General features: G+C 35.4%; 4 protein-coding genes and 1 pseudogene across 4 annotated transcripts; 3 read left to right on the top strand and 2 right to left on the bottom strand.

The window, feature by feature from the left end:
• Positions 1–219: 219 nt before the first annotated feature.
• On the top strand, positions 220–3,505 carry LOC119609213. The gene is made up of 3 exons (XM_037963931.1): positions 220–421; positions 522–869; positions 1,074–3,505. Exons 2-3 carry the CDS (start codon positions 527–529, stop codon positions 3,182–3,184), a joined length of 2,454 nt encoding a protein of 817 aa, XP_037819859.1. The 5' UTR covers positions 220–421; positions 522–526; the 3' UTR covers positions 3,185–3,505.
• A 129-nt stretch (positions 3,506–3,634) lies between these two features.
• LOC119609212 lies at positions 3,635–11,551 on the bottom strand. Its single transcript, XM_037963930.1, is given in 6 exon segments — positions 3,635–3,990; positions 4,061–4,222; positions 5,453–9,654; positions 10,036–10,385; positions 10,388–10,654; positions 10,657–11,551. Coding segments are annotated over 6 exon segments (5,631 nt in total). The 5' UTR covers positions 11,093–11,551; the 3' UTR covers positions 3,635–3,776.
• A 272-nt stretch (positions 11,552–11,823) lies between these two features.
• LOC119609188 lies at positions 11,824–13,075 on the top strand. The gene is made up of 3 exons (XM_037963898.1): positions 11,824–12,372; positions 12,422–12,717; positions 12,813–13,075. Exons 1-3 carry the CDS (start codon positions 11,871–11,873, stop codon positions 12,993–12,995), a joined length of 981 nt encoding a protein of 326 aa, XP_037819826.1. The 5' UTR covers positions 11,824–11,870; the 3' UTR covers positions 12,996–13,075.
• A 1,986-nt stretch (positions 13,076–15,061) lies between these two features.
• Positions 15,062–16,211, bottom strand: LOC119609204. The gene is made up of 2 exons (XM_037963920.1): positions 16,060–16,211; positions 15,062–15,994 (listed from the first exon to the last, which is right to left on the bottom strand). The coding sequence occupies exon 2, from the start codon at positions 15,500–15,502 to the stop codon at positions 15,062–15,064; it is 441 nt and encodes a 146-aa protein (XP_037819848.1). The 5' UTR covers positions 15,503–15,994; positions 16,060–16,211.
• A 5,948-nt stretch (positions 16,212–22,159) lies between these two features.
• On the top strand, positions 22,160–23,697 carry LOC119609205 (annotated as a pseudogene).
• Positions 23,698–24,989: the final 1,292 nt, after the last annotated feature.

The raw sequence follows: 24,989 nt of genomic DNA on the forward strand, positions 1-24,989 counted from the left end.
AATAGGCTAATTAAACTATATTACAATTTTGATTTCAATCTTTTCCTAAAATTTTCCTCGATGAGAAAAATGCAGAACCGGGGCAATGAATACAAATAGCAGACAAAAGTTTGACGGAAACACCCAAATTATAATCATTAGTCTGGTAACTACTTTTTTATTAACACTTCAGTATTGTTAAAAATAGTAGTATTTATATAAGACCATTATTTACAACCATTCTCTTTGTAAAAATAAATACTGTTAAGTTGTATCCGTTCTTTAATGTTATTCTTCTAAAAATTTATAATATTCATAAATAAATAAACAAAACGCAATAAAATTGCATATTTATAAATTCTATAATTCCATTCTGTATGTGTTAAATAAACAAAATATGTGGATGTTGAGACAAAAACACAATATTTACGTTAGAGTTTTGGTATGAATATTATTTCCATATATGAATGTTAATGTAGTGTGGTGTGTGTAGTATTGATTTTTCTCAATTAACATACATATTTTTTGGTGTACACATATAGTTAAAATGCTTTCAATGGAAACACCACAACATCAGGCCATCTATGCTCCACTGAGCCAGGCGATGACAGATTCTGATTCTGAAGAAGAAATTCACAATTCAACCAAACATTGTCCGTTGCGACAGTTACAGGAACAACAAAAACAATTTCTACAGCAACATCAAAAAGAACAACGACTCGATTTGAATATAATAAATACGAATAATCGACGCAATCCACCCACAACACTTAATTTACAACCAAAGTCGTATCAGCAAAATCGTCGTAAATTGCAAATTGAACGTCAACGACAGTTGGAAAGAAATTTATATCCCAATTCAATAAAAGTGGGAACTACTACAGCAGTGGGTATGTAAACAGTAGATAATATTTTGTATATGTATTTGGATTTGTCCATATGCGACAACTACATTATAATGAAAAAATTCATTATAATTGCAATGAACGTGTTCTGTAACTAAATTCATAATTAAACGTTTAAATATTACTAAAGCTCTTTTAGAATAATTATTACAAAAATATTTTACTAAATATTTAAATCTAACTTTGCAGCGAACGGGATACATAAAAAGAACAGCATTCAAAATAACAGCATGCAAAATACATATCTACGTTCAGTTATGATGTCGGATATGGGCAGTAATGCCGATGCCAATGGCGGTCCCTGTGATGCGACCAATAATTTCTCAAGTTTCAACAGTGATTATGATGAACGTAATCAAACGGATGCTGATAATGTGGCCATATTGGGTGGCAGTGAATCAACCAAAGATCTGCAGTTGAATGAGCCAATGTCACCGGCCCGACGTTGCTGTTTCATTGCATCGCTTTTGTTGTGCGTTCTTACGGTAATTATATTTGTTTGGGTAATACCCTGCAGTGAGGATGGTTCGTGTCCGGCGCCAGTTGATCGCATAAAAACCCATAATTGGTATAATAATTACACTAAAATCGAACTAAAGGGTGGTGTAAATATCGTGAGTGGTCTGCGTAGTTGGGAGAATAATTTGATATTCTTATATCGTGGTGATGCTTTCTTTCCCGAATTTCGACCGGACAACTCCAAACGTAACGGAATTATATCGCTAATTGGCAGCTCAGGAGCGGTCGCTTGGTTTGATGAGATGACCGATGAACCTGTAGCTATAGATTGTACTTTACTAGATGTCGATCGTAATGGTCGTCCTGATTGTTTAGTCATTGATGAGTATGGCGAGTTGGGTGCCATAAATCCTGTATCAGGTCAATGGCATTGGAAATTTAAGGAAAGATCTGTACATAAAGTTGATGCACTTGATTTTCCCGTCATTTTACCCGATTTGGATAACGATGGCGTTATGGATATTTTGTTGGTTACAAGTGTTACGTTGGAGCAAAGAACTAAACATTATATGCGTAAAGGCGATGTGGCTAATAAAAATGGTCACAGCCTCGAGCAAAGAAATTTTTTGAGAATATTATCGGGTCGTAGTGGTCAACCCATAGGTGATGGTTTCAAAGTTATAGAGTGTGATACTTTACGCAAATTACAATTGGAAAATGCTCAGACAGTTTCCTTTAATTGTATACATAACAACACAGAAGCTCAGCGCTCAAAAACATTGGCTGAACTGTTCTCCCTTATAACCAACAAGTCGTTAATGGGTCAAAAACTTGTGCCTGCTTCAAAAATTTCCCAACATCGCCACTATGGCCAACGCAAAGATATAGATTCTCAACGTAATATTTACTCTCTGAGCGGCCGAGAACTAGTGGTAGAAAATCGCGGCAAATGTCCAGAGGATTGTAATGTCACACTAATTCTGAGTGAAAATCGCAATGGCAAAGTCTTTACACTGCGTAATTTCACTAGCAGTGGTATGTATGGCATGGTACCCGCCCAATGGCATTTTAAAAATACCAAGCCCAATATGTCGGGCTTTGTTATGAAATTTTGGAAGTGGAATATAAGCTCAGAAACAACAAATACTCAAGCGGCAACATCTAATAGTAATCCTCGTGGTAATGAAACATTTCAAAAGACACAGACGTCCAAATCAAAATCGAAATCAGTAAAAACCCCTAAAGATAATGCAACCAAATCCTCTTTTAAACAGAATCACGTACAAAGTAATACTCGCGCTAATAGTGATCACAAAAATGAACGACGACGCCGTGACCTGACCGACAATCAAACGACCAATGAAGAATTTGATGCATTCGATCATCTTATCCAGCGTAGAGAATCATATAATATAAAATTGGAAACTATGCGCTTTAAGCGCAGTACTTCACCCTCAACAAATGGTACAAAACAAAAGTCGTCTAGTGGTGGAGGTTTGTTAATGGATAATTACAATATGCAACGCATAACGGAAACGGTAATATTGGTTTTATTTATTGGTGCCGATACACGCATTGAGAATACCTCGCAAAGTAATATTGTACAATTTTGTCGCAACGATCGTAAAGAGGTTGTCTGCCAGCCCGATCTAAATAATCAAGAAAATTCTATGATAATAGCTGATCTAGATCAGGATGGCTCACAAGAGCTAGTCTCCTATACTTCAACGTTTGTTCAGACGAATGATGATCCGCAGGATTGGCGTCTAGTAACATATGTGCGTTTATTGCGTTTACAATCGGAGCTACCAGCCTTTTATGAGGACGTTAAACATAATTAGAACGAATGAATGGATGGATGTAGGCAATCATTTAAATACTCTCCTTACTCATTCTTCTTATTAATGAATACTTAAATATAACATACACACATTTAAAAATCTAAAATAATATTCTTCTTTTTTTTTGCGTTTGGACCTAATTTAATGAAAATTGAAAAACTAAAATAAATCAAGTTTAGTAAAGATAAAGAATACATTTAGAATACAATAAAAAATAAGCAAAATGTCATTAAATAAATATTCAACACATAAAAAACATTACATAGATAATTATAGAATATTACCTTGTTTAATTTATTAATAAAACTACTTAAATTTTATAAACAAAATATGATTTTTTTCTTCACCAATTTATTACCTTCTATTCCAAAAACAGATCAAGATGGTCGATTTATTAGTTTTAACTTCTTCAAGAAGTATTTTTTGTAATTAAAGAAAAAAATTTTAATATAACAAATATGTAAATAATTTATTTATGTATTACTAAAAAATATTTAATTATTATAAACTTTATAAAATGAAGACATATATTCTCTATAAGATAATTGCAGCATAATTCATTTGTATTGGTTAATAAATTTTTAATTTTCTTTTAAGTATTTCGATTTTCTTCTCTGCGACCAAATTTCATATCTCTTAGATAGTGGATAGTTTGATCATTAATTAAAGATAATATTGTCGTTTTGAGAGTCAGTAGAGATGCTAGCTTATATTTGAGTGTAACTGATTGCACCAAATCTATCAGTTCAGTAATATGTGCTTCCATTTCTTTGCTTATTGTCTGTTGATTACATTGTAATTGAAAACTAAAATAAAATAATGTAATGATCAGATTAAAAATCTATACAGGTATTTGATGGTCTCAAAGTGACTAACCATTTTATGGCATTTTCAATAATATCATCGGTTATATCCACCTGTTGTAAGAAATCGTTCAAGTATGATCGTTTTAATTTTATAACAAATTGATATATTAAAGCTTCCGACCAATTGATATCGTATGCATAAGCTCGACTTAGAATTAATGTTTGAGATACACTTAAAAAAGAAGTTAAATTTGTTAATAATGAAGGAGTTTTGCGTTTCTGTGTACACAGGAAAAAATAGTAAATAGTATAACTTTCTTTCTCAAATAATTTTCATGCAGAAGAAGAAAAGATCGTAAATAGTATCTATCTACCTATCTATCTATCTATCTATCTATCTATCTATCTATCTATCTATCTATCTATCTATCTATCTATCTATCTATCTATCTATCTATCTATCTATCTATCTATCTATCTATCTATCTATCTATCTATCTATCTATCTATCTATCTATCTATCTATCTATCTATCTATCTATCTATATCTATCTATCTATCTATCTATCTATCTATCTATCTATCTATCTATCTATCTATCTATCTATCTATCTATCTATCTATCTACTATCTATCTATCTATCTATCTATCTATCTATCTATCTATCTATCTATCTATCTATCTATCTATCTATCTATCTATCTATCTATCTATCTATCTATCTATCTATCTATCTATCTATCTAACTGTCTATCTATCTATCTATCTATCTATCTATCTATCTCTATCTATCTATCTATCTATCTATCTATCTATCTATCTATCTATCTATCTATCTATCTATCTATCTATCTATCTATCTATCTATCTATCTATCTATCTATCTATCTATCTATCTATCTATCTATCTATCTATCTATCTATCTATCTATCTATCTATAATCTATATCTATATCTATCTATCTATCTATCTATCTATCTATCTATCTATCTATCTATCTATCTATCTATCTATCTATCTATCTATATCTATATCTATATCTATATCTATATCTATATCTATATCTATATCTATATCTATATCTATATCTATATCTATATCTATATCTATATCTATATCTATATCTATATCTATCTATATCTATATCTATATCTATATCTATATCTATCTATATCTATATCTATATCTATATCTATATCTATATCTATATCTATATCTATATCTATATCTATATCTATATCTATATCTATATCTATATCTATATCTATATCTATATCTATATCTATATCTATATCTATATCTATCTATCTATCTATCTATCTATCTATCTATCTATCTATCTATCTATCTATCTATCTATCTATCTATCTATCTATCTATCTATCTATCTATATATTCTGAGGACCACTAAGTAAAGGTTATTTCTAATATTTTGGAGCAATAGATAAATAAATAAATACCTTAATTCATTGTTGACCAATATTTTAAATTGTTCCCTCGTTTTAAGGTTTATCACGCATATGCAGAGATGAAGACCACCTGGCGATGTTGCTTTTTCTAAAGCTCTATTAGCCAAATCTATTTGCATGGCTGTTAGTTCAGCTAGCGAGGCACTTTTTTGAGCCAGCAAAAGCTTATTGTCTAGCAAATAATTTTCGGTAGCATGTACATAATATTCCAGTGATGAATTAAGTAGATTAATCATATCCGAATTACATTTAAGTTTTGTTAATTTGCAGTCGACATCATCAGACAAGTGGTATGTGTTATAAATTTTATTCAATATTTCTGCAGCATCTTGTTCCCATAACTCGGCCAAGTCTTTGTACATCAAGAAGTTTAGAGCGGCTAAGTTAAAAAGTTCTTTACCCTGCTGAGGATCACAATATTCACGTAGATAAGCTAAAATAGCTTGTCTCAAACCAATAGTCTTCTCGACATCAAACTGTCCCAGTAGAGATTCAAATTGTTCATTTTCTATAAGAGTATCGAAACAAAAGAACATTTCGCGATAACGTCCAATGCCTATTAACATGCGCACTATCAAGGACCAAGATTTCGCTTGGGCAAGTATTGAATTTAAAACTTTAGCTCGATTTAGGACATTTGCTATACCCTCCATGGAACATTCGTGTACAAACGCTTGATGGGCTTTGATTAAGAGTTCTACGTAAATGATGTTCTGTTTTTTATGTGATAATACTTGGGGAGGCCGTGCAGCTTGATTGGCATCATTGTTATTGGAATTGTTGTTGTTATTTCCTGAGCCGCTGCTATTAGGTTGACCGTATTGTGCTATAATTTCGGCCAAACGTTCGAAATATACATTTTTTTCAAATGGCTTGTTGTCCTGATATTTACGGTACAATTTTAAAGCATCACAATATTCCAACAGGCAAGCGCCTAACTTAGTGCGATCGGGTGTTAGTTCGAGAAATAAATGCAAATCTCTATCTATGTTATAACCCCAGAGATCGGCATTACGGAACATATGTTTAGCTTGCTGGTCTGGACTGAAGATATAGAAACGTGGTCGTACAACGGCAGTAGTGATTTCAAAGGCCAATAGTTCGGCAATTTCTTGAGGTTCCATATGAGTAGAAGTCAATATATCACTGACTACTAACAGGCGGTGCAAGCAACCCTCTTCAGCTATACTCTGCAATAATATCTGCACATCTTTGGTGCGCAAAACATCTAAGTATTCTTTGTCCAAATACATGGCAGCGCGATAGCAACAAATGACTCGTTTGGCAATGGTAACGCCAAATTTTAATTTCGACGCTATACCCTGGAGGACGGCCAATGTTTCTTGCTTTTCTTTTGAAGGTATTTCTTCGAATTCTAAGGTCGAGCAGCTGTCTGATAAATAACTACCACTACCTCCGCCTGAAGTGGCGCAAAGTGTGCGTTTTGTAAATTTGGAAAATGAGGAACGTTCTATCTCAGCCAAAAGCTGTCGTTCATCTGGCGACATAGCGTATATATTTGACATAGATTCGGCCAAAGCCATGCAAAATACCACAAAACGCAAATCCAAAGGACGCACATCAAAGAGTTCCTGGAGTCGTAGGGCCTCAACTATATCGCCGTCATCTAGCAGACGATGTAATAAAGATTCTAAACGATTTTTTTGAGTATTATTTAAAACGATTTTGCTGCTTATATTCAAATCATCTATGCCAGCCAATTCCTTCAATTCCAGAAATGATTTGTAGAGAACACATCTTTCAGATAACATAATTTCTTCATAATATTCGGAATGATACAAAGTCAGTGTGGCGGCATCTTCCTCTCCCAGCAAAAGATAGTTTATAATCATATCATATTCTATTTGATCACGATCAAAGGATTCATTCGGAAATAAGTGATGATGTTTTATAACATTAAGAGCTTTTTGTAGTACATAGTAGCGTGAACGGAAAGCTTGCGTAGGCAAGCGCGAGGAAGCGTAAAGCAGAAAGTTTACTAACGTTTCCGGTGGCAAGGAGTGTGCGGCAACCTCTTGTTCATATTGCTCAAAGGGAAATTTATAATTATCAAAATTTTCCATTGTGGGCAAAGACAATTGCAATTCTAAAGAGTTAACCCATTTGCTATAGACAATATCACTGATTGGCTTGTGTAAATGGGTGGCCAAACGTATGGCAATGTCATATTCTTTTGCGGCCAGCACACAATTTAACACACGTTCATATTCTTTGTTTTCTCCCGACTCGTTTTGTATCAATTCTATAAAGTTTAAGGGGAATCTTTGTGTGGCTCCGTTACCAGCCAATTGCAGAATTTCACAGAAACCCCTTAATAAACAAAAGTCTAGCTGAGAGGTTATATCACTGAGACCAGATTGACAGACACATGTAAGGAATTTCATTTGATCCGTAATGGATTCGAAATTATTCTTTAAATGTGAAAGTAAAAGCCATATTGTTCGTTTCATAAGTTTTTCCCGTTTTGACCAGGGATTCAGTGGTAAACGCACTTCATCATTACTCCAGGCCAAAGCATACAAACGTAGCTCATGTACAGCTTTATCACCAAATTCACCTTGTAAAGTTAGATGCATAAAATTGAAGAGATGTATTAAAGCGTTTTGAGGATAAAAAATATAAAAGCTGCGCACTAAAGTTTTTATTTGGCACTGTCTTACTAACTGTTCTATAAGATTCCAGGGAAATGAATGTATATTAATACCCACTGCCAATCTTAAAACATTATTCCATTGATTGGTAGTCACCGCTAACCACACGAGCCAACACCATACCAAATTGCAGTTATCTTTAACATATATTGAGGCTGCTAAAACAGCCATTATGGGCAATTGTTGTTCCACCGCTGTCCTTAAATAGTTAACAACAGTTGATGTCGTTGTGCGCTCATGTTTTTGTTGCATATATTCGAGGAATTTGTTTATATCGTCTATTTTTTCATTATCATTGCTTTTGTTGGCATTTGTAAATAGTATAATAAGAGCAAAGAGATCGGGGCCACCATTACTGCAGTCGGCTACAAAACGATCATTGTTGGGTTCCAGATCATTAACAATACTCGCTGATTCATGGCAAGAAGCAAACGAAGATGTCATTGTTTCCATGGAGGTGGTGGTAACACCTGTTTTATTTTCCTTTCTACGCTGTTTATTTTGTTTCAGTTGACGTCTTGTTAGACTTGTGCGACGCTTAATTCCTGTATTACGCTCGTTTATTTGTGTAGCAAAGGCCAAGGCCCTTAGCAAATGTTCACCCATTGGTTGTATGGTGAAATATTTAACCAACTGTTTAATTTGGTCTAATGATATTTCAAAATATTGCAATAGCACCAAAAGGCGCCAATAATCATTAAGTGCGGCATAGTGTTGCATTACCAAAGACACTTGTTCACTGCCAGTATTATTCACGCTCTTTGCTATAGCATTAACACACATTATGGCCGAGTAATCAGTCAAGGGAAATAAACGTTCCTTTTCCAAACGTTGTATTAAAAAACGTTCTGATTTTTGTAGTATAGAAACTATATTTTGTGAGTGCTGACCGTTGCCCTCGACACCACTTGTAAGACATCTCTTGAGTTTTAAAAAACAACGTAGCTGTTGCGTATCGAAGCCCAGCATTTCACAAAATGCTATGCAGTGTGTAATAACTTCTGTATCGGAAGATGAAGATTGTAGCGCCATATCATAGACACATTCACAGGCGCTGAAAAGATGCGTCTCAGTAATTTGGGCATAATTTTGCAATTGTTCCAAAAGCATCAAATAAACCGCATAGGAACAACGCGACTGTTTGATATAGTGTAAAAAGTTTAAGCGACAAGTGTACGGTAGTATTGTTTTACCATCTTGTTTGGGTTGTTCCGAAAAACTTGAAAATTTTCCATATAAATTGGCATCTTTTGTTAGACGTTTATAATCGAGTTCTTTAAAGGTGTTCAAAAGATCATAAACATTTGGTAGACCCTGTTCGATAGTATTTGTTGTTTCGCTTTGTTGATGATGTATGATTTTAAGATAGGTCAGTGGTTTGAGCGTGCCTGAAGTGGCCGAACATTGTAAATTCGATATGGAAGGTTCGGTCGTAAGAAACTCAAATAGAGTAGCAAGTGCTTGTTCTTGTTCAAAATCAACGCCAACACTTTCTAAATATTTTGTAGCATAAAAGCTTATCTGAAATTTTAAGTTTTCCGAGAGTATTACAATTTAAAAGTAAAATTTGTTGTAAAATAGTTTTGAAATTTTTGTTATAAACATTTTAGAAATTCTGACCGCAATGTGTTTTTGACCACTTTGAAATAAAAATGTTAATATTTTTTTAACAAAAAAATCCAAAAACCCAGAAACCAAAGTGTAATTTTCTTAAGAACTGAGCAGCGCTGAATTCGAATCTGGTACCTGAATACAAACTTCAAGTTAGTTAACATTTATTTTAGAGTCGACAGATTGGACTTACAAACATAACATAACATATTTTATAAATAAACATGTGTTCGTGCTGTTATAACGACTCACCCTCTAAAATACATAGATTACGTTTATAAATATACTTACCTCCTTAAATCCTTCTAAATTCTGAAAAGAATTAGCCTTTAAAGCCACTAGAAATTTCAACAAAGGCCTATGTTCGCTTAACAGTTCAGATAACTCTTCAAGTTGACGCTGACCCACAAAATCGTATAGTAACAAATAGTAAAGCTTTTGATCGAAGATAAAACGAGCTAATGGCAAAGATTGTATATTATCGTTGTTTTGTTGAAAGCTTTCTGTCAGACTGATACGTTGTAATACTATTGGTACAGAATTTATTTCATCTTCAAAGAAATAACCAGCTGAAGCAAAATAATTTCTTAGAACATTATCGCTAATGTCTTGTAGCGAGCGTAAAGCATATTTATACATTCACTTTCCAAAGTCCATTGTGAATATTTCAATTCCAATTCTGTTAGATTTTTAATAGGTTGGGGATCTTTGGGGCTAAGTTGTATGCGACACCAACGTATAATCTCTTCAAGCTGTTTAGTTTCAACTAAAAAGTCCCACATAACAAATTTATTAATATGTTGCAGAAGACTTGTGTTATAAGTCTCAAAATATAACTCTATCATAAGTCTTTGTTGAGTAGCCGAATCCAAGGACATTAACGATTCTAAATTAACACGTCTCATATGCTTTTTATATTGCCCATAATAGTTTCTGATTGTTTTATTTGTTGCAACAGTTCCCAATGAAATTTTAGATTTTGCATTAATTGTTCATAGTCATCACAGGGTTCTCTTTTCATCAAATGTTCCATTAAAAGTTCTCTTAATTCCGGATCATTGGACTCGCAGGCGAATTGATAGTAAAAACATTTTACGTCTCTTTGTACATTACGCAGAACATTTTCTGCTTTACATACTAAACGTTCCGTTAACAAACGATTCACATAGGTTTGCACAACATCATGGAAGAATAATTCATATTCGGTCACAGACATTTTACGTTTACGTGCCCAATATTGTATGCATAATTGTATGTATTCTCCCTTGGTAGCCACTTCCTTTATGAGGGCAATTTCACTGATACCCGACCATGATTTAAAGATTTTATCGCGTTCATTGTTCGCCATATTGACAATGTTTGGTTAATTTTGATTAAAATGTAAACATATCCTTTTTGTATTACTGTTAACGTTGTCTATAAAACAAAGCGCATTTAATTAGTTCAACTAATAATATTTCTTCGAAAAAAACAAGATTTTGCGATAAGCAAAACAAAGGAAATTTTTTTGTTTACATCTTCTTCTTTTTTAGTTTTCATTCACTTTGTATGTTAAATTCTAGTGATTTACCAAATGCAACTATGTAATACTAAATGAATGTTGGTCGTTAAAATAACCGTTATCAAGAACCATACAAAAATGTTCACAAATTCGAGGTTCCTATTTATTGCCCCACTTAAATTTACATTGTTGAGGTTAAGAGACAAACACATTTATTCCCTATTATGGGCGGGACTTTGCACATAAATATAAGGAATTTTTGCAATTAATGAAAAGTCGACTTTTCTTATGCGACTTTTTGAAATATGTGAAAAGTCGTAACTAAGTCGTAACTTGTAATAACTACACTGGACTTTTTCGACTAGTTTTTGGACTTTTTCGACTAGTTTTTTGGACTTTTTCGACTAGTTTTTGGACTTTTTCGACAAAAAAAGTTTCAACAGAAATTTTGAGAAAAAAAAACTACTAGTAAATCACAACAACATTTTATTTAAAAACTACTAATTTCACATTAATTAATTTTAGTAAAGCAAGCTATGGATTTAAGTGGTAATAAAAATACTAGTATTATTAAAAAAACAAAGAAAATATTAAAAAAAGTTTAAATATTATCTTATTATAAAAAATGTGGACATCTAATTTTCTTTTAGCATACAGTTTGCAAAAATTAAACCGGGAAAAGCGTGAGAGGCAAACAAATTGGACCGAGTCCGAGAAGCAGTTGCTATTAACTTTAACGCGCATGCATCAGGCGATATTGGAAAATAAAGGTAGTGATACCATGACCATTAAACGAAAATCACAAGCTTGGGATGAAATTGCTATACGAATGCAAGCTGCAGGTTTTAATCGTTCCAAGGAAAGACTTAAACAACAATTAGGAAGAATACGTGCAGCAGAGGCTAAAAAAGTTAAAGATGCAATCGAAAGAAATTTATCAGTGGAAACTGACAAAGGTCCAATTATTTCGTTTAATAATTTAATAATGAAGGAAAATATTAACCCCCATATGATGGCACAAAGTAACATCGAGATCCAACAACACATATCTACTAAATCCTTAACATTACCCGGACAGGTACAATTAACAGAAGACCATTATATAAAAAACAGAAAATATACCATCTGCTGATGAAACTGAATATTCAGAAGAAGAAATATCGATTAATTCGAAAGTACATGTAAGTAGTTGTATAATTTTAAGTTCCCAGATGCAGAATAGTAATGGAAATGATTTAAAACTTAAGGACAATATGAATTTTATGGTAGAAAATGTACAATCTTTGGCTGAATCCAATTGTAATGTTGCTACTGCTCATAATGCCAAAAGTTGCACAGCCAATACTTCCGACGTTACAAGCACAGTTTCATGTTCAACAAACTCTCCTAAAATTAACAACCTGAAAGAAAATCCCATAAATGATGGTGTAGTCAGTGGTAATGAAGAAAATGCTACTTCTGCCAGCTCTAACGTTAATAGCAAAATACAAGCAACATAATAGACCCAATAATTGTCGTTCCCTCAAGCGTAGACAACGTATACGCAAAACGTTAACGCGCGATCAAGGTTTACGGCCAATTGTATATGTATCGCATTGCAGTTGAACGCGAACGTTTACGTAATTTAAAACTGCAACAGAAACGTGATCGCATATTGTATCGTAAAGATGTTGAGATACAAAATTTGAAATTGCAAATACTGCACAATCTCACCAATCAGAATCGTGAGGCAAATCGCATCAATTTGTAATTGTATTTCGTATAAAAATTTAATTAATCATATTGTCTCTGCAACGTATTAAGTCTTATTATTAAATGTTTTTGAATGTAAATTGAATTGTTATATGATTTTCATATTTCTTTAAAATATTACAAATTTTATTCGTAGCTTTTAAAAAAAAAATTGAATGCAATCGAATAATGGGAACCTGTTTAACTATTTAAAAGGAATCTTAAAATTTGCGAAAAATTTATTCCATCATTCGATTGGTTTAAAATTTACCATGAATTGTAACTGTTAATAGACCGACAAAAAATATTTTTTAAGGTTATGTGTAATGGATGTACATATGTAGCTATGCCGTTAATTTAAAAATTTCTTTAAAATATTTATGTTTTTAGAATATAAGGTATTTTTTTTAAATTCTCTTTTAAAAATATATTTGAATTTAATAATTCTCTTGTTTGTTATTATTGTGCCTATTCAAGGCTATTGTGGGTGAACATATTGTGTACTTTTTTTATTTTCCAGAGGGGGATAAAACTTATATAGATAGATAGATAGATATAGATAGATAGATAGATAGATAGATAGATAGATAGATAGATAGATAGCTAGCTCGCTCGAGAGTAGCATCGCTCGATGCTAGAGAGATAGTGCTAGACTACGATCGCTCTCTCGCTCGCTCGCTAGCTCTCTCGCTCGGCTCGCTCGCTCGCTTCGCTCGATCGCTCGCTCGCTCGCTCGCTCGCTCGCTCGCTCGCTCCTAGCTCGCTACGCTCGCTCGCTCGCTCGCTCGCTCGCTCGCTCGCTCGCTCTCTCTCTCGCTCGCTCGCTCGCTCGCTCGCTCGCTCTCGCTCGCTAGCTCGCTCGCTCTCTCGCTCGCTCGCTCGCTCGCCTCGCTCGCTCGCTCGCTCGCTCGCTCGCTCGCTCGCTCGCTCGCTCGCTCGCTCGCTCCTCGCTCGCTCGCTCGCTCGCTCCTAGCTCGCTCGCTCGCTCGCTCGCTCGCTCGCTCGCTCGCTCGCTCGCTCGATCGCTCGCTCGCTCGGCTCTGCTCGCTCGCTCGCTCGCTCGCTCGCTCGCTCGCTCGCTCGCTCGCTCGGCTCGCCGTTCGCTCGCTCGCTCGCTAGCTCGCTCGCTCGCTCGCTCGCTAGCTCGCTCCTCGCTCGCTCGCTCGCTCGCTCGCTCGCTCGCTCCGCTCGCTCGCTCGCTCGCCCGTTCGCTCCTCGCTGCTCGCTCGCTCGCTCGCTCGCTCGCTCGCTCGCTCGCTCGCTCGCTCGCTCGCCTCGCTCGCTCGCTCGACTCGCTCGCTCGCTCGCTCGCTCGCTCGCTCGCTCGCTCGCCCGTTCGCTCGCTCGCTCGCTCTTCGTTCCTCTTCTTTGTTTTCTCCCGCCTCGTTTTGTCTCCCTTCTATACAGTTTACGGGGAATCTTTGTGTGGCTCCGTACCCAGCCAATTGCAGAATTTCACAGAAACCCCTTAATAAACAAAAGTCTAGCTGAGAGGTTATATCACTGAGACCAGATTGACAGACACATGTAAGGAATTTCATTTGATCCGTAATGGATTCGAATTATTCTTTAAATGTGAAAGTAAAAGCCATATTGTTCGTTTCATAAGTTTAACCGTTTTGACCAGGGATTCAGTGGTAAACGCACTTCATCATTACTCCAGGCCAAAGCATACAAACACAGCTCATGTACAGCTTTTTCACCAAATTCACCTTGTAAAGTTATTTGCATAAAATTGAAGAGATGTATTAAAGCGTTTTGAGGATAAAAGATATAAAAGCTGCGCACTAATGATTTTATTTGGCATTGTCTTACTAACTGTTCTATAAGATTCCAGGGAAATGAATGTATATTAATGCCCACTGCAAATCTTAAAACATTATTCCATTGATTGGTAGTCACCGCTAACCACACCAGCCAACACCATACCAAATTGCAGTTTTCTTTAACATTTATTGAGGCTGCTAAAACAGCCATTATAGGCAATTGTTGTTCCACACCGCTGTCTTTAAATAGTTAACAATAGTTGATGTGGTTGTGCGCTCATGTTTTGTTGCATATATTCGAGGAATTTGTTTATATCGTCTATTTCTTCGTTATCATTGCTTTTGTTGGCGTTTGTAATAGTATAATAAGAGCAAAGAGATCGGGACCACCATTACTGCAGTCGGCTACAAAACGATCATTGTTGGGTTCCAGATCATTAACAATACCCGCTGATTCATGGCAAGAAGCAAACGAAGATGTCATTGTTTCCATAGAGGTGGTGGTAACAGCTGTTTTATTTTCCTTTCTACGCTGTTTATTTTGTTTCAGTTGACGTCTTGTTAGACTTGTGCGGCGATTAAGGCCTGTGTTGCGCTCGCTTATTTGTGTAGGAAAGACCAAGGCTCTTAGCAAATGTTCACCCATTGCTGGAATGGTGAAATATTTAACCAACTGCTTAATTTGGTCTAAAGAAATTTCAAAATATTGCAATAGGACTAAAAGCCGCCAATAATCATTAAGAGCGGCATAGTGCTGCATTTATTTATTTATTTTATTTATTTATTTATTCAATATAGCAATACAAAGCCTTAAAGGCCAAAATATAAATATGTATTACTTAGCAATAAAAACCCTGAGTTTACAAAAGGACTTAAAACTAATAATTAAAAGTTACAATCCAAATCACATAATTGGCTCCCCAGCCATAAGTTCAAATTTCTAAATTAAATAATATAGAAAACGTAGGTAGGTCCCAATCAGCAGTACCACGAATAAGCATACGGTAAGTAATAAAATCAATCATAAAAAAAAAAAAATTGATAATAAGGAGGTGAAATCTTAGTCTTACTTACTACTACAAGTGAGTCAAACTGGCAAAATAAAGTTGAAGTTTAAGACGAAAGACATTGTTTGTGTGAGAGAAAATACGTAGTTCAAGAGGCAAACAATTCCAGCACCGAGCAATCCTCATCACAAAATGACCTTTCAAAATGGAGTCTAGAAATTCTGGGAATATGAACTTGCGGATTCCTAGAAGATCGCAAGAATACAAACTTATTCAAAGTCAAAGTAACCACAGAAGAACCAGATACAACCTCAAGACAGTAAATAATATGAGGCATGAGAAGTGCATGAGCAAGTTTTGTCTAATACAGAGAGGTAGATATATATTAGGTTAGGTAGGCAGGTCGTCCTCGCGATGTCATCACTGGGGACACACTTGGGTCCAGAATTTGATCCCTTTGTGATACCTGAAACGAGAGAGAACGGTCGGCGTATTAGTACACTTCAACCTAATCACTCTGGTTTCCACCGAACCAGTTTGTCGCACGAATATAGGAATCTATCTTTCGGATATCAACCTCCGATAGATCCGCTAAGTCATGCAGAAAATAGCTACCTAGCAGACCCATTCTGTGATCAGCTAGGGCAGGACAATGACAGAGGAAGTGAGTTATACTCTCTTCTTCCTCTTCATCCTGGCAGCTCCTGCAGAAGTCGTTACTGGGTAAGTTCAGTCTTCTTGCATGGAGTCCGAAAGGCCAGTGGCCAGTTAACACTGCCGTTAAGTTCCGTAGATTAACTCTCGGAATGTAGAAAAGGGCTTGGGATCTTTGTGGGTCGTAAGATGGCCACATGATCCTTGCCTGTCTACAGGTGGCTTCAGTCGACCATCTGCATTGCACAAGCTCATATAGTTTTTCACGTATCGAGCGTTTCCAGGTTGAAAGCGGTATACCGACAAAAGGGTCGGTATGCTCTCCTGCAAGCGAGGAGCCTAACTTGGCAAGAGAGTCCGCGATGGTATTACCAGGAATTTGTGGAATGTTTCGCCATCTCGTTAAGGGATGCCCGGCATTCTAGGACTAAGTTTGACGTCGTGTAGACACCACTTAGAACCTTAAGGGCTGCCTGGCTGTCGGTATAAATTCGAATATTAACACCGTATATTCGATAAAACCTGAGCCAGTTTGCAGCCCGTTTAATGGCTGATAGTTCAGCCTGAAGGACGCTACATTGGTCAGGAAGCTTGAATGATACTTCCGTTCCCGAATGTGCTATGTAAAAGCCACCGCCTACACCATGGTTTGATTTTGAGCCATCAGTGAAAAACTTATACGATCCGTCATGGAGGATTGTTTCCATCACATTTGGGTCGTGTCGGATATTCACCGAAAAGCTTCTATCAAAAGACGGTTTGGCGATGCATACATTTTACGTAGAATACACCAAACCTTACCAGACATGAAGTCAACATGATCTTCAAAAGACAGATGATCATCAAGAAACACACCCAAACACCTATGTCGAATAACATTTTCAATTAATACATTCCCAATATAGAAGTTTATATCAGCAGTAAGGTGGTCAGAACCAAAAATGATTGCCTTAGTTTTAGTAGGGTTAATAGCAAGAGAATTATTAACTGTCCACTGTAAAACACGATCAAGAACATTTTTGACATCAATTGTAAAAGAATCAGATCTAGTACGATCACCCTTAAATAATAAAAAGACATCATCAGCGTACATAAATGTTGTACAGGATTCAGAATTAGTATGTAAATAGAGATCATTAACATATAAGATAAATAATAAAGGACCTAAAACGGAACCCTGCGGAACACCAGAATAAAGATTACACGTACTTGATTTAATTCCTTTGATGTCAACAAATTGAGATCGACCACACAGATATGAGTTAATTTTTTACACGCAGAAGTAGAGAATCCAAATTCAGCTCTGAGCTTTTTAATTAAGGTAACGTGGCATACAGAATTAAAAGCCTTAGATAAATCTAGGGAGACCAAAGCATTTACTTTATTGACATTCATACTTTCCCTAATAGACTCAGTAAGAGAAAGTAAGAGTGACGTAGTGCTAAAACCATGCCGGAATGCATATTGCGATTCATAAATATTACCAATGACCGAGTGAAGCATCTGACTGTTAATGAGATGCTCAACAACTTTAGACAACGCTGGTAAAATAGAGATAGGTCTAAGATCATCAGGATTATTCACAGTTTTAGATTTAGGAATGGGTACAACACGTGCAAATCAAGTAATAATATAGAAACATGAGGAAAAATAAGTTTGAGAAATCTGACAGGAATACAATCAGGACCAATTGAACCAGACTTCACCTTACTCAGGGCCTCAGCAACTTCTAATTCATCCACACAGCGGAATGAAAAAGTGTTATTATAATTATGAACATTATCAAGATTATATTCAACATTATTATTAGAATCATGACCTCCTGCAAAAAATTCATTTAAACTATCAACATCACCATCCCATGTCATATTATTACTATCTCCAGCACATCCCGAATTCCGTAGAACACGCCATAAGCCAGCCGTCCACCAAAGTGTCCAACAAAAAGTTGCAAAAAATACTTCCTCTTTTCTCTCCTAATAACACTTTTAGCCTTATTACGAAGTCTACAGTACATCCTCCAGTTTTCAATAGAACGATCAGACCGATATGTAGCATAAGCCATATCTCTTAAAGATCTAGCCACAGATATAGTATGAGAATTCATCCAAGAATCACAATTAACCCAGATATGCTTCTTTACAATCGGAACATATGCAAAAAGGTCAGCAACAAGAGCGGAGAAATAGTCACATTTAACATCAACACAAGTAGAGTTAAGTAACGGATCACAATTAAAATTAGAAAGACATGAAAATATTCCGTTCCAATCTATGTTGTTATAGTCCCTATATTCAATATATTTTCTATGTGATGTGGTATTAAAATTGAAAGAACCAAATATTAGGGCACTGAACCTGGTGAGAAACGACATTACAAGAGGCATCACTAAGCAAAAAGTAATCCAGCAAGGACGTAGAATCATTAGCTACATCATAGTGAGTTGGTCTAGAGTTATGCATTATAGACAGATTAGACCGAACACAAAAAGATCTCATAATACTAGATCTAGAAATGTTAAACAGATTACAATTAAAATCACCAGTAACAATAATATTTAAATATTTTGAAAAGAGGCTACGATGACAATCATCAAAAAACACTAAGATCACCACCAGGAAGGTATACAACTCCAAATAATATTTTCATATTAGCAAAATACAATTAAATAAAAAGAGATTCACACATCCCAGCAACAAACCCCCTAAAAACTGATTTAAATCTTAGCCTATTAGAAACAAATATCCCTACACACCACCACCTCTAGAAGGACGATCATTCCTACAAAAATCATAGCCAAATCATATTAATAGCACGGTCAGAAACAGTTACATCAAGCCAAGTCTCAGAAAGACACCTGTTCACTGCCAGTATTATTCACGCTCTTTGCTATAGCATTAACACACATTATGGCCGAGTAATCAGTCAAGGGAAATAAACGTTCCTTTTCCAAACGTTGTATTAAAAAACGTTCTGATATTTGTAGTATAGAAACTATATTTTGTGAGTGCTGACCGTTGCCCTCGACAACCACTTGTAAGACATCTCTTGAGTTTTAAAAAACAACGTAGCTGTTGCGTATCGAAGCCCAGCATTTCACAAAATGCTATGCAGTGTGTAATAACTTCTGTATCGGAAGATGAAGATTGTAGCGCCATATCATAGACACATTCACAGGCGCTGAAAAGATGCGTCTCAGTAATTTGGGCATAATTTTGCAATTGTTCCAAAAGCATCAAATAAACCGCATAGGAACAACGCGACTGTTTGATATAGTGTAAAAAGTTTAAGCGACAAGTGTACGGTAGTATTGTTTTAACCATCTTGTTTGGGTTGTTCCGAAAAACTTGAAAATTTTCCATATAAATTGGCATCTTTTGTTAGACGTTTATAATCGAGTTCTTTAAAGGTGTTCAAAAGATCATAAACATTTGGTAGACCCTGTTCGATAGTATTTGTTGTTTCGCTTTGTTGATGATGTATGATTTTAAGATAGGTCAGTGGTTTGAGCGTGCCTGAAGTGGCCGAACATTGTAAATTCGATATGGAAGGTTCGGTCGTAAGAAACTCAAATAGAGTAGCAAGTGCTTGTTCTTGTTCAAAATCAACGCCAACACTTTCTAAATATTTTGTAGCATAAAAAGCTTATCTGAAATTTAAGTTTTCCGAGAGTATTACAATTTAAAAGTAAAATTTGTTGTAAAATAGTTTTGAAATTTTTGTTATAAACATTTTAGAAATTCTGACCGCAATGTGTTTTTGACCACTTTGAAATAAAAATGTTAATATTTTTTAAACAAAAAAAATCCAAAAACCCAGAAACCAAAGTGTAATTTTCTTAAGAACTGAGCAGCGCTGAATTCGAATCTGGTACCTGAATACAAACTTCAAGTTAGTTAACATTTATTTTAGAGTCGACAGATTGGACTTACAAACATAACATAACATATTTTATAAATAAACATGTGTTCGTGCTGTTATAAACGACTCACCCTCTAAAATACATAGATTACGTTTATAAATATACTTACCCTCCTTAAATCCTTCTAAATTCTGAAAAGAATTAGCCTTTAAAGCCACTAGAAATTTCAACAAAGGCCTATGTTCGCTTAACAGTTCAGATAACTCTTCAAGTTGACGCTGACCCACAAAATCGTATAGTAACAAATAGTAAAGCTTTTGATCGAAGATAAAACGAGCTAATGGCAAAGATTGTATATTATCGTTGTTTTGTTGAAAGCTTTCTGTCAGACTGATACGTTGTAATACTATTGGTACAGAATTTATTTCATCTTCAAAGAAATAACCAGCTGAAAGCAAAATAATTTCTTAGAACATTATCGCTAATGTCTTGTAGCGAGCGTAAAGCATATTTATACATTTCACTTTCCAAAGTCCATTGTGAATATTTCAATTCCAATTCTGTTAGATTTTAATAGGTTGGGGATCTTTGGGGCTAAGTTGTATGCGACACCAACGTATAATCTCTTCAAGCTGTTTAGTTTTCAACTAAAAAGTCCCACATAACAAATTTATTAATATGTTGCAGAAGACTTGTGTTATAAGTCTCAAAATATAACTCTATCATAAGTCTTTGTTGAGTAGCCGAATCCAAGGACATTAACGATTCTAAATTAACACGTCTCATATGCTTTTTTATATTGCCCATAATAGTTTCTGATTGTTTTATTTGTTGCAACAGTTCCCAATGAAATTTTAGATTTTGCATTAATTGTTCATAGTCATCACAGGGTTCTCTTTTCATCAAATGTTCCATTAAAAGTTCTCTTAATTCCGGATCATTGGACTCGCAGGCGAATTGATAGTAAAAAACATTTTACGTCTCTTTGTACATTACGCAGAACATTTTCTGCTTTACATACTAAACGTTCCGTTAACAAACGATTCACATAGGTTTGCACAACATCATGGAAGAATAATTCATATTCGGTCACAGACATTTTACGTTTACGTGCCCAATATTGTATGCATAATTGTATGTATTCTCCCTTGGTAGCCACTTCCTTTATGAGGGCAATTTCACTGATACCCGACCATGATTTAAAGATTTTATCGCGTTCATTGTTCGCCATATTGACAATGTTTGGTTAATTTTGATTAAAATGTAAACATATCCTTTTTGTATTACTGTTAACGTTGTCTATAAAACAAAGCGCATTTAATTAGTTCAACTAATAATATTTTCTTCGAAAAAAACAGATTTTGCGATAAGCAAAACAAGGAAATTTTTTTGTTTACATCTTCTTCTTTTTTAGTTTTCATTCACTTTGTATGTTAAATTCTAGTGATTTACCAAATGCAACTATGTAATACTAAATGAATGTTGGTCGTTAAAATAACCGTTATCAAGAACCATACAAAAATGTTCACAAATTCGAGGTTCCTATTTATTGCCCCACTTAAATTTACATTGTTGAGGTTAAGAGACAAACACATTTATTCCCTATTATGGGCGGACTTTGCACATAAATATAAGGAATTTTTTGCAATTAATGAAAAGTCGACTTTTCTTATGCGACTTTTTGAAATATGTGAAAAGTCGTAACTAAGTCGTAACTTGTAATAACTACACTGGACTTTTTCGACTAGTTTTGGACTTTTTCGACTAGTTTTTTGGACTTTTTCGACAAAAAAAGTTTCAACAGAAATTTTGAGAAAAAAAACTACTAGTAAATCACAACAACATTTATTTAAAAACTACTAATTTCACATTAATTAATTTTAGTAAAGCAGCTATGGATTTAAGTGGTAATAAAAATACTAGTATTATTAAAAAAAACAAAGAAAATATTAAAAAAAGTTTAAATATTATCTTATTATAAAAAATGTGGACATCTAATTTCTTTTAGCATACAGTTTGCAAAAATTAAAACCGGGAAAAGCGTGAGAGGCAACCAATTGGACCGAGTCCGAGAAGCAGTTGCTATTAACTTTAACGCGCATGCATCAGGCGATATTGGAAAATAAAGGTAGTGATACCATGACCATTAAACGAAAATCACAAGCTTGGGATGAAATTGCTATAACGAATGCAAGCTGCAGGTTTTAAAATCGTTCCAAGGAAAGACTTAAACAACAATTAGGAAGAATACGTGCAGCAGAGGCTAAAAAAGTTAAAGATGCAATCGAAAGAAATTTATCAGTGGAAACTGACAAAGGTCCAATTATTTCGTTTAATAATTTAATAATGAAGGAAAATATTAACCCCCATATGATGGCACAAAGTAACATCGAGATCCAACAACACATATCTACTAAATCCTTAACATTACCCGGACAGGTACAATTAACAGAAGACCATTATATAAAAACAGAAAATATACCATCTGCTGATGAAACTGAATATTCAGAAGAAGAAATATCGATTAATTCGAAAGTACATGTAAGTAGTTGTATAATTTTAAGTTCCCAGATGCAGAATAGTAATGGAAATGATTAAAACTTAAGGACAATATGAATTTTATGGTAGAAAATGTACAATCTTTGGCTGAATCCAATTGTAATGTTGCTACTGCTCATAATGCAAAAGTTGCACAGCCAATACTTCCGACGTTACAAGCACAGTTTCATGTTCAACAAACTCTCCTAAAATTAACAACCTGAAAGAAAATCCCATAAATGATGGTGTAGTCAGTGGTAATGAAGAAAATGCTACTTCTGCCAGCTCTAAACGTTAATAGCAAAATACAGCAACATAATAGACCCAATAATTGTCGTTCCCTCAAGCGTAGACAACGTATACGCAAAACGTTAACGCGCGATCAAGGTTTACGCCAATTGTATATGTATCGCATTGCAGTTGAACGCGAACGTTTACGTAATTTAAAACTGCAACAGAAACGTGATCGCATATTGTATCGTAAAGATGTTGAGATACAAAATTTGAAATTGCAAATACTGCACAATCTCACCAATCAGAATCGTGAGGCAAATCGCATCAATTTGTAATTGTATTTCGTATAAAAATTTAATTAATCATATTGTCTCTGCAACGTATTAAGTCTTATTATTAAATGTTTTTGAATGTAAATTGAATTGTTATATGATTTTCATATTTCTTTAAAAATATTACAAATTTTATTCGTAGCTTTTAAAAAAAAATTGAATGCAATCGAATAATGGGAACCTGTTTTAACTATTTAAAAGGAATCTTAAAATTTGCGAAAAATTTATTCCATCATTCGATTGGTTTAAAATTTACCATGAATTGTAACTGTTAATAGACCGACAAAAAATATTTTTTAAGGTTATGTGTAATGGATGTACATATGTAGCTATGGCCGTTAATTTAAAAATTTCTTAAAATATTTATGTTTTTAGAATATAAGGTATTTTTTTTAAATTCTCTTTTAAAAATATATTTGAATTTAATAATTCTCTTGTTTTGTTATTATTGTGCCTATTCAAGGCTATTGTGGGTGAACATATTGTGTACTTTTTTTATTTTCCAGAGGGGGATAAAACTTAGATAGATAGATAGATAGATAGATAGATAGATAGATAGATAGATAGATAGATAGATAGATAGATAGATAGATAGATAGATAGCTATAGATAGATAGATAGATAATATAGATAGATATATAGAGATAGATAGATCGATAGATCGCTCGATAGCTCTATCGATCGCTAGCCGCTCGATAGCTCGATCTAGCTCGATAGATCGCTAGCTTCGCTAGCTCGCTCGTCGATCGCTCGCTCGCTCTCGCTCGCTCGCTCTCGCTCGCTCGCTCTCGATCGCTCTCGCTCGCTCGCTCGCTCGCTCGCTCGCTCGCTCGCTCGCTTCGCTCGCTCGCTCGCTCGCTCCTCGCTCGCTCGCTCGCTCCTCGCTCGCTCGCTCGCTCGCTCGCTCGTCGCTCGCTCGCTCGCTCGCTCGCTCTCGCTCGCTCGCTCGCTCGTCCTCGCTCGCTCTCTCGCTCGCTCGCTCCTCGCTCGCTCGCTCGCTCGCTCGCCCGTCCTCGCTCGCTCTGCTAGCTCGCTCGCTCGCTCGCTCGCTCGCTCGGCGCTGCTCGCTCGCTCGCTCGCTCGCTCGCTCGCTCGCTCGCCGTTCGCTCGCTCGCTCGCTCGCTCGCTCGCTCGCTAGCTCGCTCGCTCGCTCGCTCGCTCGCTCGCTCGCTCGCTCGCTCGCTCGCTCGCTCGCTCGCTCGCTCGCTCGCTCGCTCGCTCGCTCGCTCGCTCGCTCGCTCGCTCGCTCGCTCGCTCGCTCGCTCGCCCCCGTCCTCCCCGTCTTCCTTGCCCTTTTGCCTTGTCTGTCCTCCTTGCGCTTGTCTTTTCCTTTGCTCCCCTTCTCCGCCCATATTCCGAAATCTATTGTTATGATATATGGTAAATAAATATCTTCGGAAGGAACCTAATTTTTGTAAGATTGAATGGTATGCATGTAGTTCCTTAAATAACAAAAACCTAAAACAAAATTAGATATTTATATGAAAATGGTGGATATACCTTTTCAATTAAACGTATAATTGAAATAATTTTTTTTTAATATTTTATAAAAAAAAAAAATTATATCTTTAAAAGGTATATCTGTCCAATCCTGAAATTAATGGAATTTACTTAAATTTT

The sequence above is a fragment of the Lucilia sericata genome, unplaced genomic scaffold (assembly GCF_015586225.1).
Source record: "Lucilia sericata isolate MDLA Ls3-8-SP2 unplaced genomic scaffold, ASM1558622v1 Contig000947F_arrow, whole genome shotgun sequence".
NCBI lineage: Eukaryota > Metazoa > Arthropoda > Insecta > Diptera > Calliphoridae > Lucilia > Lucilia sericata.